At 35.6% G+C, this 19,674-nt stretch overlaps 1 protein-coding gene across 1 annotated transcript in view; it reads right to left on the reverse strand.

Moving 5' to 3' along the window:
• Positions 1-19,674, reverse strand: part of LOC137398500 (multiple epidermal growth factor-like domains protein 8) — an 81,877-nt gene that overhangs the window by 35,353 nt on the left and 26,850 nt on the right. The window contains exons 13-22 of the mRNA XM_068084616.1: positions 19,032-19,230; positions 17,360-17,570; positions 15,772-15,922; positions 14,788-14,960; positions 12,114-12,363; positions 11,622-11,794; positions 9,655-9,826; positions 6,624-6,753; positions 3,800-3,969; positions 2,605-2,845 (exon numbers count right to left, since the gene is read on the reverse strand). Of these exons, the coding sequence (XP_067940717.1) occupies positions 2,605-2,845; positions 3,800-3,969; positions 6,624-6,753; positions 9,655-9,826; positions 11,622-11,794; positions 12,114-12,363; positions 14,788-14,960; positions 15,772-15,922; positions 17,360-17,570; positions 19,032-19,230 (1,870 nt within the window). The remainder of the gene's footprint in view (positions 1-2,604; positions 2,846-3,799; positions 3,970-6,623; positions 6,754-9,654; positions 9,827-11,621; positions 11,795-12,113; positions 12,364-14,787; positions 14,961-15,771; positions 15,923-17,359; positions 17,571-19,031; positions 19,231-19,674) is intronic.

The following is a 19,674-nucleotide window of genomic DNA, read 5'->3' on the forward strand; positions in this document are numbered from 1 at the left end:
GTTTGAGACTACTGAATGCCACACCCAACATCGACTTCATTTGTAGGTGAAGCTTTCCAATGTGTCATATGCCACTTAAAATGCATGCCCAATTGCAAATATAACTTTTGAAGGTGTTTAGGGACATCTCAATGCCATCTTTAATGCAAACCAAACTTGTGAGTGTAATTGTCCAATGTCTGACATGACAAGGGTAACTTTCAATGTGTGAAATTGAAAAGGACTGCTTTTATAACAGAGGTAAAAAGAGCACATTTCAATCTATGCCATTGCTTAGCGAAATATTGATTGCTTAGCGAATGTGAATATATATAGCGCAATCAGAAATTATTTGCTAGTAGTGATGATCTACTACCTTAGTTTTGCTAAAAACTGATGCAAACCATTTACCATTAGATGCAGAATTCTGTAACAATTAATATAAAGTAAGTTTCCATTAAGCAGTAATTGGTAATTAGCCTTTTCAACGAAAATGCATATACAACAGACCTTGACAAAAGATAGCTTAGTTATTCGCTTATTATATTCTCAACTAATTAATTTTGTGATACTATAATTTTAACAGTTCTCGTAATGATTGAAGGTCATGCAAAGGGCAATTGGGGGATTGTAAAGTGTCTGGATTACCATTATGACACTAATTCCATCACCCTTGCAATAAAATGATACTGAAAAGGTTATACTTTAGTTTCATAGAACAAGTAAAAATTTCTGCATCTAATGATGTGCATTATGTGGTAACGGAACAGGTAAAAGCCTGTGCACACTTTCGCTCAAATTTAGCTGTGCGATGGACTGCAACGGTGGGCTGCTATGACGTCATTTTGCAATGGGCGGCCAACGCAACTGTTGCGATGGACTTTCAACGTGTTGAAGGTTGACACCGTTGATCACAACTGCTAGCATCTTGACTGGCTGTTTGTTGACTGCATCGGATCCAATTTCAATAGTTGTGAAGATTTGTGTCAATTCATATTTGCAAGCATGGCGAAGAACTATGTTCATGATGAATTACATAATCAGATAATAAACAAAAAGGACTGGCGATATCACTAATGTAATTTCTTCCAATTTAATGACTATTTCATGCAACCATAAAGACCCATGCATATTGTGTTGGATCCTGCGACCAACACGTAGAGGCGACCTGGGTCGGCTTACTCTACTGGTCTGCATTCACTCTCCACAGGGGCCGTGTAAGTATTGCCCGTTGACCAACACGCGGAGGCGACTAGGTCGACTTACACCACCGGTCTACTTCAACTACCTTACACGGGGAATTGCTCCCTGAGTGATATTATGCTCGTTCGACAAGGTCGACCTGAGGTCGACAGTGTGTCTATAACTCTACTCCCAAAGCACAGTCCGTAGACTGAGGCTTGGAGTAAATAAGTGCTCAGTGTGATTCTGTTAGTGCGCAAGGTAACAGAAGAGTGTGGGTCCAAATGCAAAGCATGTATTGAACGAACTAACTGAGCCGAAGCTCGGCCTTAAATACAATCAAATATGTAAATGAGGTGGCAGGGGCCAGCCTCCTCTAGGGGCGTGACTACATAAAGGAAAAAGAGAATACAACTCTAACGACAATCAGAAAAAGGAGATGGTAACGCACGTTTCCATCACAATATTATCTCTCAAATCAAAGATAAGCTGTGCGATGTCCTGCTATGACGCTATTTTGAGAGGAGTGGCCACTGTAATCGTTGCTAGCGAAGATGCGATAGACACTCAACATGTTGAACTTTGACACCAATGATCACAACTATTAGGATCTTGAATGGCTGGTTGTTGACGGCATCGGATCCAATTTCAACAGTTGTAAAGATTGGTGTCAATTCATATCCGCAAGTGTGGCAAGCATGGCGTGGCAAGCATGGCGAAGAACTAGCTAGTGATGAAATGCATAATCAGATAATTAAAAGATAACAAAAGGACACAGAATGCAATGTCGTAATTTCTAATTGGTTTTTGGTTAGCGATCACCTACAGCTAATCGCTCATAGTGTGTACACCCGATCGTTAGTGATGATGTACAAACAGCTTATCATTGCAGTCCATCACACAGCTAAACATTGATTTGAGCAATAGTGTGTACAGGCCTTAACATGGCTTCAGCTAGGGTACCAAGGTGAATAAAGGTGTGAGTTATTGGGTCTCATAATTTCTGGCAGCATGTAACACAGCACTTAGTTACTTACTTTGCACTTACTTAATTTGTAAATGTAGCTTTTGAAAGTGTCAAATCCACTGTAAGTGTAATTTTTCTAAAACTCAAATGCCAAGAGTAGCTTCTAATATGTGATATTGAGAAGAACCACTTTTATAAAAATGGCAGAAAGAGCACTGCTTGATCTATGATATTGCCCATAACGAAATAAAGTTATGAACAATATTCTTTAAATTTATACAAGATACGATGAATATGAATACATAACCAGAGTACTTAGAATAACAGAGAATAATTAGACGATATCATATTCACAGATTAATTTATTCGCGAATGTGTTCATCCGCGAATAAATTAGTCCGCGATTATGTATGAAAAGACAATTTTCACGAAATCTAACTCCGCCAATGATTTCATCCTGTAAGGTATTTACTTACGGGGCAGGAGGAAGGTGTTTGCCACTAAAGCAAACATAATCCCCGCTTTGATTGCAGGCATGACAACCTCTCTGACTTAGACAAGCTGCCGCATCGCTGCCAGAGTAGAGTGAACAAATGTCATCAGGGAGAGACAGGGTGTCAACAGAAAATGATGTCTGTGTGCTGCTAAATATATAGATGCTGGATGCAGAGGAGTTGAGGACGGCAGAGTTGGCACCGACGCTGGGTGACAGAGAACCTAGACAAAAACCAACAAACTGAGGAGTACTGTTAGAATGTTCATGGTGTTGGTCAGATGTTGGAGAATTGGGCGAGTTCAAACTGGAGAATTTCTGGTTGCAATGACATTGATAACCAGAACAGAACAGTGTTACTGACAGCAGGCATTCCACTCGCTAGCAATGACAACAAAAATGGTAAACCATATGACAGAAGATTTCTCATATTAATATAAAAATTCTCTCAAATAAAATCGCACAGAGTTGGCTTGAAAAAGCTCTCAAACATTTTCCAAAAAACTAACATTCAAACTTTTCATTGTCTTGAATAAATTCAACTTTGTCAATTTGTGTCTGTTAGTCTGCAAAAATGCTATGAGTTTCTTCATTTTAAACTGATTCTGTTCAAATTTTACATATCAGAATTCGACAACCAGAATAGTTGAGTGTATTCTTAATCGACGGTCTTTTCAGCTCACCTACCAACCTCTCACAGCGTACGCGACTGCCAGGGTGCTAATCTAGAAGCATAAATCTCGGTCTGCTGTTTGGTGTTGCCAGCCATAGCTATTAAAAACTAAGAATGAGAGATCCGTGTCGTGCTAGATTTGATCTCGGAACCTCCCGTTCACCAGGCGATAAACTAACCAATTGAACTACGCCAGATGCAACAGATTCATTAGGCAATATGAGCCGCCATCTCGGTTAAAATACACTTTGCGTTACACAACGTCACTAAAGCTTGCTCTCACAGCTCTTATTAGTATGTTTAGCAATATGGATAGTAACTTACTCAAATTAGTCATTGGCGATGTGCCAGGCTAATGGCAAGTGGCAGGCAACTACATTACCTGTGACTGTGTATAAGTTGTATTTTAATACCGATGCAACGCCAGGCACCCACCTAGTACATAGCAAAATTAGGAAATAATAACCACAATGAGGGCCTTATCACTCAGTATCAATACGCATACCTAAATCATGCCATCTATCACAGTCGTAGGAATACAAGGAGAGAGATGGCTCATAATGTTGCTGAGAGACAACACCACCAATAATAAGCAAGCTGTCATTCAGCTGCACGGCAGCGTGATCATAACGTCTAGCAGTGTGAGAGATGTAATCATCAGGTCTCTTGTGCCACCTGTAAGTAAAGGGGTAGACATGTGGAGACAACTGCAACGGCAAACAGGCAATTACTGGAGAAATGGTTTATTTTTACAACCTTCAGTGAATTATATCACAGAAAAGTAAAAGTAATAAAAAAAGCAAAAAAATTTGCATATGCATACATGAACAGATGAAATAGTTGGGACAGACAATCAACAATGCATAGATTTTTATCTTTGATTTTGAATAACGTCAAGTTTTTACAGAATCATCCAAATTATATATACTAATATTATATATACTAAAATTATATATACTAATATCATATATACTAATATTATATATACTATTATTATATATACTAATATTATATATACTAAACTATATGTATATAATATATTACATATACTAAAATATATATACTAATATTATATATACTAAATTATATATACTAATATTATATATACTAAATTATATATGCTAATATTACAATGAATGAGTCTCTATTATATAGTACTAGTACGATGGAGTCCCGTGCGCCTTCAGAGATCATCAGGTGTAATCAGTATGTGCACAAATATTCCGTGATGCTGGGAGGTGGTCAAGTGGTGCAGTTGATAGCACGCTTGGCTGCAAAGCCAGATATTTGTGTTCAATTCCGGTGTGATGCGTTTTTTTCCAAACGCTCTTCGGACAGACGGCTTCGCACCGACGGACACGGCTATTATTATAGTAAAGATTCTGATTCCTAATGCTGATAATCTAACTTTATCAGTATTTTTGGTGAAGTTAAACACCATTTAAGAGAGCATATCTACAAGTATCACCTATTGACGCATTTCTACTAAAAAACTCCCCTATTGGAAAACTCTAATATTAATTTTTTCTAGAGGTTGGAACAACCCATTGTAATATGGTGGCCCTGAAAACAGCAGTTGGGGTCAGGAAATTAGTTTTAATATTTGGTAGGCTAATCCTTGGTGGGCATTCTTCTTAAAATCTGGGTTACAATGAAAATTGCTCATTAAAAGGAAAGAGAATGAAATTTTTCTTTGAAACTAGATGAGTTGGACTCCCTGGAGTCTAAGCATTCCATTGATACATACAATATACAAACTATCTGGATGAGAGACAAGGAATATATTGTCTCTTATAACAGATTAGGTCTGAATTGTCATATTAAACAATTGCGTCCCAACTATTACGTCTGGCACTGTAACTATAAAAATGTGTGACAACATATTTCATTGCTCTTACTATGAGCTGCAAGAAAAAGTGAAGAGAGGTTTTCATTGTTACGTTGTCTTGGAGACGGGCGAACAAAATCGCAGGCATAACAATGCAAGTGACGAACCTTTCAGAAGTAGAGCTGGTGATCGAGATGCGAACATAGAGATACTTCTGTCGGTCTATCTTAAAGGTAAGAAATCCCTACGTTACGTACTGCACATGGTACCGTATATTATATTGTTACATTTTATTGCAGATCACCACTAAATACACTAAAGGTACTGTAGGTAAAGATAGCTACTAAGGCTAACAAACTTGGACTAAGTCAGGTTTAAACTACATGTAACTTAGCGTCATTATTTTTATTATTCTAACATTTGTTATATTTTATTTTAAACCTTCAACCATTTTTCAGCCTTTTCATTTGCAGTTACACTATGGAGACATTTAAAAAAACTTCAAACATTATATGTTGAAAACTAGACTGAGAATAAAGAAAAAAATGTTTGTTTGTGAAACGTGTCTGAGAAAACCTATCATGTTGAGACGATCCTAAGTTTAGGTTTGATTGTATAAAGACTTGCGATGGTATAATCAGTTGAACTAGAGTAGATCTGTTGCAGGTTATTGCGAGTGCTCGTGAGAACAATCATATAAATTATACGCACCAGTTTACAAAGCCACGATACATATCAGTGATTATTTCATTTTGAATAGCTCTTATTTTAACCGTCACATGATATGCGAAGTGCTTGCTCGATTAAATTTCAACTTTATCAACTTTAATTTTTTTGAATTATTATTTAATTAAAATTAATTAATTTTAATAATTTAAGAACTAAAATTTAGCAATTAAAATTTAAGAATTTTAAGTGATAAATTAATTTTAAGTAATCAATTAAAATTAATTAATTTTAATTTTTCTTCCTTCACCTTCCTATATTTAGTTCTTTTGATAGCTCTATCTGTTTTTGAGTTTCACAGAATTTGGTTACAGCTGTTAGTCATTTGTGATTGTTGTTGATGTTTGAGATGATCTGACTGCGAGAATGTTTCTAAACAATAATCAATAAAACTTGATCGTGATTAAAATGTGAAGAAAAATACATGCTATAGTTGATATCGGCTATTGTGTTCAAGTTGCAGTGTTATGTGTCTCTATTCTGTCGGTCTCTTTACAACTATAGATGCCATAATCATACTCTTGATCTGAGCACTTTAGCCACAATCAAGTTATGTCGATTTTAATCTTGAAACATCCTGGCAATCAGATCACATCAAACATAAAAAACAATCACAAAAGATAGCAAAATACCGATATTTTTTGATAAAATCTATTAAAATTTCGTGTTAGTTCATCATGAAGTGAAAAACTACAAAATTACAAACTTTGTCAGTGTGCGTAGCCAGGCCTAAATATACTAATACAGTTTAGTTAGAATTAGCATCATCACTCACCGTTGATTTGAAATATCGTAGAAAAAGGTTTCATTTGTTGCCTGCTGGTTGTCGATATAGTACCGATATCCTCCATGAATATACAGAGCGTTACTGGCAGCATGATAGACAGCAGTGTGCATCATCAGACCTACATATTACAGAGGAATGTTTGTAACATACTGTAAAACCTCTAATAAAACGCCACCTCCATTTGAACGCCACTTCTATTCGACCGCCACTATGGAAAAAGGATTGAAAAATAAAGTGCCACCCTTGAATTGAACGCCACCTCCATTTGACCGCAGCTCTGACATTCTTTAATCTTTACAAAACCATAATACAAGTGATCAGTACAAAAGTGTCCACAAAATTGTATTAATTATGAATCGTTTATATCAATAACAATTAATTACCCTGTTGTTCAACTCTAAAGCTTTCTGTTTTTTGTTTTCGTTAAAACTTTAATAACAACACCGAAGAAATAATAATAACTGTATCAGGCTATAGTAGTTCCTTGTTTAACACAGTCTTGATACTTCAGAGTACACGTACCTGAAAAATCGATTACATTTATGATGGGATATGAACGACTAGTTTTAGGCTAAAAGTTGTGCTTAGCCAGCCAAACCTTTATGCATTGCAAAATGCTACGCGTAAAAGTTTTGCTCCGCTAAAAATCTTGTTTAGACGGTTGCGGAAGAGTTGAGAGCAGTGCAGAAGATTTGAGATAAAAATATATTGTGGAAGATATTGAACAACCAAAAGGTCGTTCCATCAAAAGCAACAATTAGAACGCAACTGGCTGAGCAAACGATGCATATATTTTTGTGGCGAAAATGTTAATTTTTGTTTCTGCATGTAATATAAGTATGGTTCATTTATGTCACTTGTTCATGAATATATATTTGTAGAATTTGATAAATTATTGTTATATAACTTAAAATTAGCAGATTTATAGCATATTAATTAATAGCATCATTACGGTTATCTGATCTTACAATGGATCAGCGCTCATAACTCCTCTTTTATTGCACATAAAAAGCTAGTTTTGGCTGCAAACTATAGCAAACATATCGATGAGTGCAATGGGCGTTAATGCAACATTGTTAAATATAGATATAAAATAAAAATGTCTTCAAATTTAGCATGAAATAAAATGAAAAGCTCTAACAAATTTCAAAGCAGAGCACAGACCATAATATAATTAAATGTTAACTTGCAAGCAATAGATATCAACTAGTAGATATTTTTCTCGTGTTCTCAATGCATATTTATCACGAAATCAATGACACATTGAAGGTAAGTTAACAGATTTATTGCATCCCGAAGTGGTAAGTCGCTCCACCGGAAAGAGAGTGCAAAATATAGGCTACATTTGCTTCGCCCGTAAAAGAGCTAAATTTATTTTTTCAAAATTCTGATGAGCCATTTGAAAAATACAACGCCAGCCTCTATTTGAACACCACCTCTATTTGACAGCCACCTCTATTTGACAGCCACTATATATTTGCGCCTCCTCTATTGGTACGCCATGGTGCTCTGTTTTTCAACTACAAGAATGTTTGAAAAATAGAGCACCATGAGGTTCAATTAGAAATCTACAGTAACTGCAGTAGGTTACACCTGTTAACTGTATAAAGTAAACAAAAGAAATCCGATCAGGGTTGGCACGAAGAAATCAAATGATTTAAACCATCGTCTTAAACTATGGTTTTTACATCTATGCGTTATGCATAGTAGGTTATACTCGCTAAATGATATACAAAAGAATTGTGATATATTAACTATCTCTTTAAAGCTTAGATTTATCGGCATCACGTTCACATAAGACAGTAACCTCTCCATACAAACAATAGAACGCAACTCCCACATGGATTACTACATTTATTTATACGGTCTCTTGCTGAGAGGAACAAAGAAAAACTAAAAGTTGTGCTGAATATATCAAAGAGAAAATTCACATCAATTACCAGTCTACATAAAAGCAATGTGTCTTTATACTGTTTCCAAAGTTTGCGACATATTAAAGTTACTGAGCACCAAAATTTAAACTCAAGTTATTATATTTGGCCACCACCATAGCTGAGCTATATCATACATTATGTAACTAAACTTCAGCCTGTTTGTTCATGAATTCCTCTTACGGATTTTGGAGATGAAAATCCTGTAACAATATTATACATTATTATATATATTATACATACACTAATATATATATTAATATATATTATTATAACATAATATACATAAATATATAGATTATAATACGATTATATATTATACATTGTAGAACTATGTTACACGAGATACTGGGATAATCAGTCAAACTCCTATATATGAACCCACTCCATTCTCTGACCTGCTTCATGTGTTAACACTGTCACATGTTGCATCAAATACTCCCATAATTCCTATAACTTCCTCAACAGTTCAAAGAGCTTATGAAGGTTCCTTACTAAATGCTACAGAGAATTACAAATTTAAATGTATTAAATAAAAGTAAAAAATAATGAAAAAGTGAAAGGTTTTTTATTGTCATATACCCTTAGCGACAGGTGAACTAAGTCATGGGCTTTACAATACACGATAGAGGTGGTGATAGAGACCCACTTGAAAATACTCAAATTTAGAATAAGTTTAAGTCGAGTCCAGTCATGACTAAGTCAAGTTGAAACTAACTTAGCGTGATTGGTTATATTATTCTTATACTTGTTACAATTTGAATTTATATCATTTAAATTTTTTCTTAATGAACAGTATTTACCCTGCGGAGTACAGTAGCAACGAAAGCTAAACTGCAATGTAGTCAGAGATTACAGTAAACATATCTTTCTTCAAGTTTATAATTTAAATCAAGATCTGAACATTAAAATCTGAACTTTAAAATCTGAACTTTAAAATCTGAACTTCAAAATCAGAAATTTAAAATCAGAATCAATATTCTAATAGAATTTTCCAATAATAAAAACTGACAGTATATTAAAATCCTGCCCTTGATAACAAAAGATTAATAGATGTGAGAAAACAGATTCTTAGACAGCGGACTCACCTGCAGGAGCGGCACCTGTCGTAACCAGCCCCTTGCCGAAGGTATTGGTCACCAAGTCTAACTCAAAAGTCTCATTATTCCAGTCAGTGAGCAGGGAGTAGCCACCTGCTATAACTAGTCTCTGTTCCCCCACAGCAGTTAGTGTATGCCCAGCAAGGTCTATCGCCTCAACCTGTTAAAGAATGTAGGTTTTAGGCTATCATCTAATATGAAGATGAATTTTTATCAGTGATGCCAATAAAACAAAACAGGCTCAATATATAAAATATAAATACATGTATGTATATTATATATAACATTATATGTGAATCTAATACTAAATACATATTATATAATAATGCATATAATATATATAAATATAATATATACATAACATTAGATTTATATATAATACTATATACATAGTATTATATATAAATATAATATTATATTTACATATAGTATTATATACATAATATGAATATATACATTATTGCCTGCCAGGCTAATAACAAGTGGCAGGCAACTCTCATTACCTCTCATGGTTTATAAGCTGATTTTTATACCTGGGCATTGCCAGGTAACACATAGTATATAAATATAAATAGTATATAAATAAAGTATAATATAAATAAATAATAGTATATATATAAATAATAAATATATAAATAACAGTATATATAAAGCTAGTATATAAAGATACAACAAAGCGCTGGCCAAATATTTTAAGCCCAGCAGTATATATCTACATGTAAATGCTACAAGGTAACTCATGACTTAAGGAAATCCCCGAACAGTTTCTGTCTAGAAACAGATAATGACATTTCAAACAAACAGAGAAAACCGAAGAACAAATATTCTAAAAATATCATACAGTACAACCAATCTCTCTATCTCTTTTTCACATTTTTTGGCTGATTTCATCCGAACTTCACATCCATATGCTTTGTACCTTCTGACAGGTCATCAAAAATATTTGATTTAAAAACTCTCTAGTCCATAAAAGCTAGCCTGTTAAACACCCACCTAACTATGCACCTGCATTAATGTGCCACGTAATGATACTCTCTGATAAAATTTTAATAAAATCTTGTCAGAAAGTATCAGTATTTTTGTATCATTTGCGATTGTTTTGGATATTTGAGATGACCTGACTGCCAGAATGTTTCAAAATTAAAATTGACAAAACTTGATGGATTTTTAAACGCTCAGATCGAGCGTGTTGCCACCAATTGAAACGCTAAAAACAAAATAAATGCAAAATGACGTTTCAAAATTAAAATTGACAAAACTTGATAGCAGTTTGACACAAGATAAAAACTGAATAACTAGAATGAACCCAAAGAGTTCGCAAGAAAGGAAGGCGATTTATAGCGAATCAACAGATAATTGTGAACACTTTTTGTTGTATCTGGTCAATGACATCTCTAATGAGTATTTTGGCAGATTATTTTGCGCTTCGATGAAACTTTTTTGCTAAGATTAGTTCTTTTTTTGTAAAAAAACATCTTTCCTTTTTATTATAGCCCAACAACTACCACTAAATAAAAGCAAATTGGGTAAAAAATACATGTGATCACAAATCCAATATACCGCGCAAGACTGCCACAAGAATGCAATTCAGTTATCGTAATAGTACAGTTTGTGGCAGCATCACAGAAGATGTCACGCTAGCAAGCTAAATGTTGATCTTCAGAATATTAAGAGTCGTGTCTACTTGACTGCTTAGAGCCATGCTTGGAGGTTGGGAAAAAAATTACTTTCAACAGGATTTGAACTCACGACTTTTAGCTTGCTAGAAGAGGAGTACAACCCGAGCCAACCAACCACCCTGCCGTACTTATGAATAATTGTACAGTTAATTATTAAACCTGATAATCTCTCACAACACACCTGACTGTCAAGGCACTAGTACATATAATTTTATGAAACAAACATTCAATCGGATTGGAGTTATCTTACTACAAGTACAATAACCATAGACTTACGGGCAGCTTAGACCAACGCAGGGAACCGAAGTCAAAGGACCAGATTTCTGAGCTAGTATTGAGGTGGTTGGCACCTGTCACAACCACACCTCCATAGACGAGAAGCTTTGCTGTTTGTCTATCAACTAGACATTCAGCTGCATGTCGGTGTCGCGCTGACGGGGTGACACCATCTGTATAGTCAGGCAAAGATAATGATTACACATGTACTGGCAACTAAGAGAAATGTCAACAACATAAAGTTGACAAGCAATGAAGTGACAGAAACAGAACTAGTTGTCAATGACCTGATACTACTCAGCAGGTGCCGCCTTTTACAAGTTAAAGGGGTGTCAACTGGTATCAGTTGCCACTCTTACTTCCCAGAAGTACTTGGAAGGCATGACTGACACTTGATAGCAAGTTCTGACATATTGTTGACACTAATCATTAGACCTACTAGCTAGACTTCGAAAAGGTGTAACATTCATTTTAAAGAAATGTGACACTTACCAGCAGGTGCTATAAAATGCCAGCTGACCCCATCAAACCTCCATAGGTCCTTCATGAAGCCCTGCTGAGTTGAGAGGCCCCCAAACAGCACCGAGCCTTCTGGTCCACAATCAACCACCGTGAAGCCAACACGAGGGTCAGGACTCTCCTGGACCAGAATCCCATCCAACAAGCGATTGACAGTGATGAAGGACTGCTCACTGCAGTCTGCTCCTGAGAAGCCCTCATCACAGAAACATTGCTGAGATGCCTAACAATAGAAGTTGTCCCATCCTGATTAACTGTGACTAAACATCTGCATCTTATCTCTTAGGTCTCCTAGTAAACTCTATGCTTGCAATGAGGCAATTTACAGAGTCTGCATGAGACAATAAATATAGCTTATTACAAGTATTGCTGTAGTCATCTGCCTCTATGATGCTAGATTGTAAAGTAGTACCTCGATTGTGAACTTAATGCTAAAAATTCCCCAGTGCAATTATCATTGAAAATATATATAATAAGTTAATAACATATATATCTTTGATGCTAATTACACAGAGCAATTTGTTCTATATTGGCTCACCTAAGTCTGTATATTTAAACCAGCTGTGCTACCTGGCGTTGCCTGGGTAATAAAAAAGTTTTTGGACAGAAAATTGATTTGCATTGAACATATAACACAACATTTGCCATTCTAACTTTCAAACCGCATAATGAGAAAAGTATTTTGTGTAGTTGAAATCAACTAGGAGAAAAAATAAAAACAACTGTAAAGGTTTGCAAACTTTGTCAAACAACTGTAACTTTTAAACTTCATATCATGAAAAAAATGTTACCCGCAGGTCAAATAAATTAAAAAAATCAAACGACTATAAAAAAAGATTTAGATATAAATGTGAAATAATTAACAAGTAATAGCTAAGCCAAGTCCATTTTACTACGATTACAATAACAGATAATTCGGTAAAAATACAATTAATACGAACTGAGAGAAGAAATTAAAAATCCTGAATATGTAGAATTAATAATAACAATTCTTGCATAGAAGTGTGTGTGTATAAAAAAGGTTACTGTTCCACCAGAAGCTACTCGTCAAAACTTTGAATACGACGATACGGAGACATTATAATTGTCCGCGCGAGAAAAATTGGCCTTGACCCCCAGATATAGTAAGCGAGCCTCACATAAAAGATTTCTTAACAGGGACATCATAACCGCATCGGTAAAAAAATCAGCGTGCGCATATATAGGAAAGTTGTTTTCTTACTACCCATGCAACACAGGGCATTCATCTAGTCGATTTATATAAGAACATTAGCTGAATACCCTGCGTTGCACGGGTATTAAAACAGCTTATAAACAGCGACAGGTAATGTAGTTGCCTGCCACTCGCCATAAGGCGGGCACACTGTCAATGGCTAATTTGAGTAAGCTAGTATCAGTATTGCTAAACTAACTAATAAGAGCCGTGAGAGCAAGCTTTAGTGATGTTGTGTAACGCAGAGTGCTAAGCGTATTTTAACGCAGATAACGATTCAGATCCTCCTCAGCTTAACTATCTTCTTACCTTCAGATCTCGCTTAGTTTAATTAGTTAGGTTATTGCCTAGTGTACGGGAGGTTCCGAGATCCAATCTTCTGTGATACGGAATTATCATTACTAGATAGTGATTGCTAGCTATCATTTTTTTTACATTATCAAGTCGTTTGCACATGCGCTCGTTCACGAAAAAGCTGCCATACTTGTAGAAAACGATCAATTTTCGTTTATTTAATATTACTTTTTGGTGTTGTTTTGATACTATAATAAAAAAATTGCAAACAAAAGCATCGTTTTCATAAATTCATTGCAAAAGCTTCGTGTTTTTAACGATAAAATTGTCTATTAAGATGGTCGACAACGATAAAATGACGTCACGAAAAAACGAAGGACAAACAAAAAACTTTGAGATTTATATACACAGATTCATCCCAACTCATAGAAAAAACAGATTTACGCAAAATTGAGTCGCAGTTAATTTATAATGTTGTGGTATCATTTCGTCAAAATGAGATGAAGAAGTTCATTTCCTTTTCATTCAGGATTCACAGCACAATATGGCGGTTTTAAATTTTGTAATTTCCGGTTTCGGATAAATGATAAAGAAAATTGCAAACAGCAAATTAAACGTATTCTTGCAGCTTATGCCAGGAAAATTCTTCAGCATTGGGTCTTGGATATTTTTGATAAGTATGTTTATATGTTAGAAAACAAGGTCTGCCCTTCGGCCCAACTGCAAAAACGATAGATAGCATTTTTCCATTGCAAGAGGTTTTACTAAATTGAAAAATATACTAATCATGGCTTCTGTGATTCACATGTGTTGATTTTGGCGCAAATTGTTGTGATGATTTCAAAGAGTTTGAGATTAAAGCTCCAGAACTAAAACTCAAATTTTTACCGCAAAAATATTGAGTATAGGCTACATCAGCGAAGATTGTTTCGGCAAAAATGATTCCATGAGAAAAAGCGAAAAAGACGCTTAGCGAAAAAGTCAACAGGCCATATCATCAAGTCTATCGGCTATCGATATATTGAGCAACAGGCCATATCATCAAGTCTATCGGCTATCGATATATTGAGTAACAGATAGCCTCCTGACAAACATGAAAAGTCAGAAAAGGGGTCAGTTGACAGCGATGAGACTAAATACCTCGTTGCAGTGTCCATGAGAGGAACAGTTGGTTGAACAGAGCACCTGCTCGCAGTTTATACCCTCAAATCCCTCCTTGCATACACAGTTTCCATGGCTATCACATGACCTGTTTCCATAGCAACTGCCATTGCATTGGTGTACAGTGTAGCTTGCAGTAAATACTTGATCATCTGCAAAGGAGATAACATGGCAAAAGTGCTGAACAACTGTTGCTAACATCATCATTTTTAAACCGCTAATAAAAATATTATTGTTTTTTAGGCAACTAATGATGTCATCGATTCTAAACCACAACTAACTATATGTCATTAAAATATGCTTTAAACCGTACATCAAAAAATTAGATATCGGCTTGAAAATACATCTGAGCCGTACAAATAGAACCAGAAATTGAGCCATTATATGAGATGAAAGCAATTGTCATACAACAGATTACAGTTGACAGGTGACATGTAGCAGGCAATTGGTAAATTTAAATAGGTGCATGTATTTTTATATGTGAAACAATGAAAAAGAGAGCCTTCCATTTCAAGTGACAAAAGCACTAGCTAAGCGAAATTGAAACTACTGTCAGAGGAAACTTATAGAGTGGAACCTCTACATACGAAATTTCCAATTTATGAAACGCTTTTTCCTAAAAATATTGCTTTTCCTTATGAAAAATGTTTCTAGATACGACAGACCAAAAGGCCTTTTATCCCATTTTCATATTTTGGCCAGTTTATTTGAAAAGCAAAACAGAAAAGCAAAGAAATTTCAATTTTACTGTGTGTTCATTTTGAGCTTGCTGTGTATTTTGTATTAAGTGTGTGTGTTCACTTTGGCGCATAAAATTTTCTCTCGGCTGTCAACCATTTGTCGCCTCATTCCACTATTGTATAATTTAGAGTTATCATATATTAAGTAAGAAGTAGGACAACTTCAGTTTCTAGCAATTCAAGTTTTGTGCTCCCTTAGGTTAGAGATGGATGAGAAACTTACCGGTGCTGTTACCGTAGTAAACTAAAGTAGCATAACCTGAGTATATATCCACACTGTCACTGACAAAAGGGTCCCCCGTAGAGCCGCAATATGCTGCCGTAATTCCATGGCTATCGTCTGAGTTTATCCCATCATAGACATAGAGAAATCCCTACAGTGACACGAACAGGATACTAGAATAGGTCTATTACCTTGCTCCAGAAGCCACTTTTAAAAGATCACACAGCTTCATGAACACTGCATCTCATATGCATCGCTTGAGAAGGCTATAATTAAACTGAGGGTTTCACATGAAATGCCAGATTTTATTCAAATGGTTTATATATTTGTTATACTAGATTTATGATAAAGTGTCAACTGCAGTGCCCCATCTCCATTGGTCAAGTATGAAAAAGTGTCAACTGCAGTGACACATCGCCATTGGTCAAATATGACAAAGTGTCAACTGCAGTGCCACATCTCCATTGGTCAACTATGACAAAGTGTCAACTGCAGTGCCACATCTCCATTGGTCAAATATGACAAAGTGTTAACTGTAGTGCCACATCTTCATTGGTAAATATGACAAACTATCAACTGCAGTGTCACATCTACATTGTTCAAATATGACAAAGTGTCGACTGCAGTGCCACATCTCCATTGGTCAAATATGACAAAGTGTCAACTGCAGTGCCACATCTTCATTGGTCAAATGTAAAATGTTGAAATATTGGCTTTGTAACCATAGTATGAAGCAGCAAATATTCTCATCTGCAGGTAATGTATTTTGTTTAAGCAGTTGATGAGCAAAAATACAATGAAAACACTTCAAGTTAGCTAAGAGGCACTACTTTCATGATCGTCTCCAAGTGCTTGAATTAGACTTTATGAGTTTTTTTAGGTTTCTGATGTGAGTTTTTTTTAGGTTTCTAATGTGGGTATTCGCTGAATGTCTCAGGTTTTCTGCCAGCAACCAATTAAGACTAGGCGCCCTTCTGAACATCCAACAGTGGGATACCACTGACCTGCTGCCCGTCCAGAGTGTTAATTACCACACCATAGCTACTCATTAGTAATAATACCTTGTATAAAACTATGTAGAAAATAAAAATTACAAAACATAATTCCTATGTAACTGAATTAATAAAGGGATAATCAGTTAAAACAAGGCTTTCATTGCCTGCTACGTTACCTTGTAGACGCGTAAATTGAAGTGTAGACTTGAAAATGTGTAAGTTTGGTGGTAGAAAAAGTAATGAAAATCAGGGCCATAACTGACTTATAATTATACTAGATACAATTGAAATAAACTTAAATAATACAGGATATATTCTTTTTATGTTTTAATATCACCTTCCACGAGCTTTAACTTTTACTTGCAAAATAAGTTTTGATAAATTTCGAACTTTGTACATTAGAAATTACAGACAAATCGCAGACAAAAACTCGCACAATTTTTCAAGATAAAAGTCAGTTTGACAGTACAGTAAAGGTCTAACTATTCAGTGAGCCTTGACTGTACTGTTAAGGTTTGACTGTACAGTCAAGCAGAATATCAACTTCAGAGTACACTCTCGTTATTAGATAGCAACTTGAAGCTATGTCTTACCATAGGGCATGTAGTGTTGATGGAGTCTACAGTTATGGTCATCAGTGGGTGGTCTTGAGAAGAGACGGTGTCAAGGTCAGAAAATGGAGTTATAACCCATCGAGTATACGAAACGTCATGGTACCTGCCTGAAGATGTCACTCCGTGTCTTCCAGTAGCATTTAAGATGACGAGTCTGTGGTAGCTGTATTCGTAGCATAAGTTACCATTCCTGTAGCGATATAGCGAAACATTACCTCGACGCCCCTGCTGCCGATCTGATATAAATAAACCTCTTTGTTACTGATAGCCAGGCATACAAAATGCTAAAAAGAGTTTGATATGGTAAGTCTGGGTTGATAGGCATTGTGAAATTTTATACAAGGGCGTAGTGCTGCGCGATAAAACAATATTGCACAATAGGGGTCGATTTTGTGAGGGATGATATCATTTTGGGGCGTTTTGTAGGTAGATTCTGTAATCGGGTATATCAACATTTTTGATATCATGTCAATATGATAAATATCTGTGTTTAATTGGCAGAACCAACATCGGTTATCGCCAGCTTTGGTGACTCAATATCAGCACAGCACTAGTTCCTGAAAACTTATTTGCAAGCCGCGAATCTTTTTTATCTTTGAGAATCCTCTAGAAATGAACCGGCGAGGTAGAAAAAAGTTTCATAAAAGTTTCTTAAATAAAGTTAGAGAGAAAAGGCAGCTCCTAAATTTTTTGTGTTTGGACACGATTATCGCGCTTGTATTTTTGTTTTTTGGTGAAACGTAACAATAATCTATATCGTGAAAGCATAACTCCAACGTTTCGATATTGAACGATATAGATATCTCACAGGGCCAATATATCGTTTTGGCGTGTGGTGTCATATCGCACAGCACTAAAAGGGCGGCTTTGTCAAGTAAAAAATTAGAAGTTTTGCTTTCTTGAACGTCAAAATGTTAACACCTATTATAATCCATCGTTTTTTTTGACGTCATCAAGTCGTTTGCACATGCGCTCGTTCACGAAAAAGCCGCCTTTTGGTAGAAAACGATCATTTTTCTTTGATTTATTAGTACTTTTAAGTGTTGTTTTGATACTATAATAAAAAATTGCAAACAAAAACATCGTTTTCAAATTATCATTGCAAAAGCTTCGTGTTTCTAATGATAAAATTGTCTATAAAGATGGCCGACAACGATAAAATGACATCACGAAAAAACGAAGGATTGTTACTATAACGATAGCTGTGTCTATTTGTCTGAAGTCATGGTTGGAGGTTGAAAAAACAATTACAACATACGGGATTCGAACTTGCAACATTCAAATGGTTGACTGACACTCTAACAACACTGTGCCAGTCGCCTGCCTTCCAGCTTTTTAGAATAATTGTGCATATAGTTATTCTCTGTGCTTTTTCTGACTGCCAGGATATTTCAAGATTAAAATCAACGAAACTAGATCGCAGTTAAAACACTCAGATCAATTAAAAGTGTGATTATGATGTCTATAGTTGCAATGAAACTGACTGAATAGAGACACGTAACGCTGTAACGTGAACACAATACCCGATATCAACGATAACAACATATAAGACGTTACGCAGAACATAAAACCTACAGTATTCAACAGTGATTTGTGGAATCAGTGATGTCACACATCTAATAAAATGTGTTGTAACGACAGTAAGACCTACCGAGGGTCTCCGACAGAGGTTGCACCACACAACTCGCAGTTGTCTCCCTCAAACCCATCCTGACAGAAGCAGACTCCATCAGTAATGTTACAAAAGTCCATACTGTCGACTCCGTGACCATTGCAGTCGCAAGCGAGGCAACCAGGAAAGACGGTTGCATCGCCATAACTCTTGGGTAAACAGAACTCGCAGCTGTTCCCTGAGGAAAACAGTTGGACAATTAGAAAGTACAATCCACATCACAAACATAGGAACATACGAGGGAGCTTAAAAGCTAAACATACCAGATGTAGTGTATAACCTGTTCACTGCAGTATGAGCATTTATGTGAAATCCATGGTCGACTGCCGCATGCTTATTTTTGCGAATTTCGCAGCAACTGGGTAGTAACTTAATTTTATTATTCGTTGACAACATAACCAACGATCTTTAGTACTTCTATGGTATAGACAGTGTTGTCCGAAGATTTCTCAAATAAAATTAGCCTAAATTCGCGAAGCATTTTGAAATCTTTGTTTGGAAATTACCAATTCAAAAACACAGATTTTTTCTTTTGGACGTTCGAACTATTCAGTGTTATTATAAAATAACACAAAATAAAATACATAACAAAATGTTCTAGCTAAAAATTGAAGTTGAAAAA

This window comes from Watersipora subatra, chromosome 6, assembly GCF_963576615.1.
Source record: "Watersipora subatra chromosome 6, tzWatSuba1.1, whole genome shotgun sequence".
NCBI classification, from domain to species: domain Eukaryota; kingdom Metazoa; phylum Bryozoa; class Gymnolaemata; order Cheilostomatida; family Watersiporidae; genus Watersipora; species Watersipora subatra.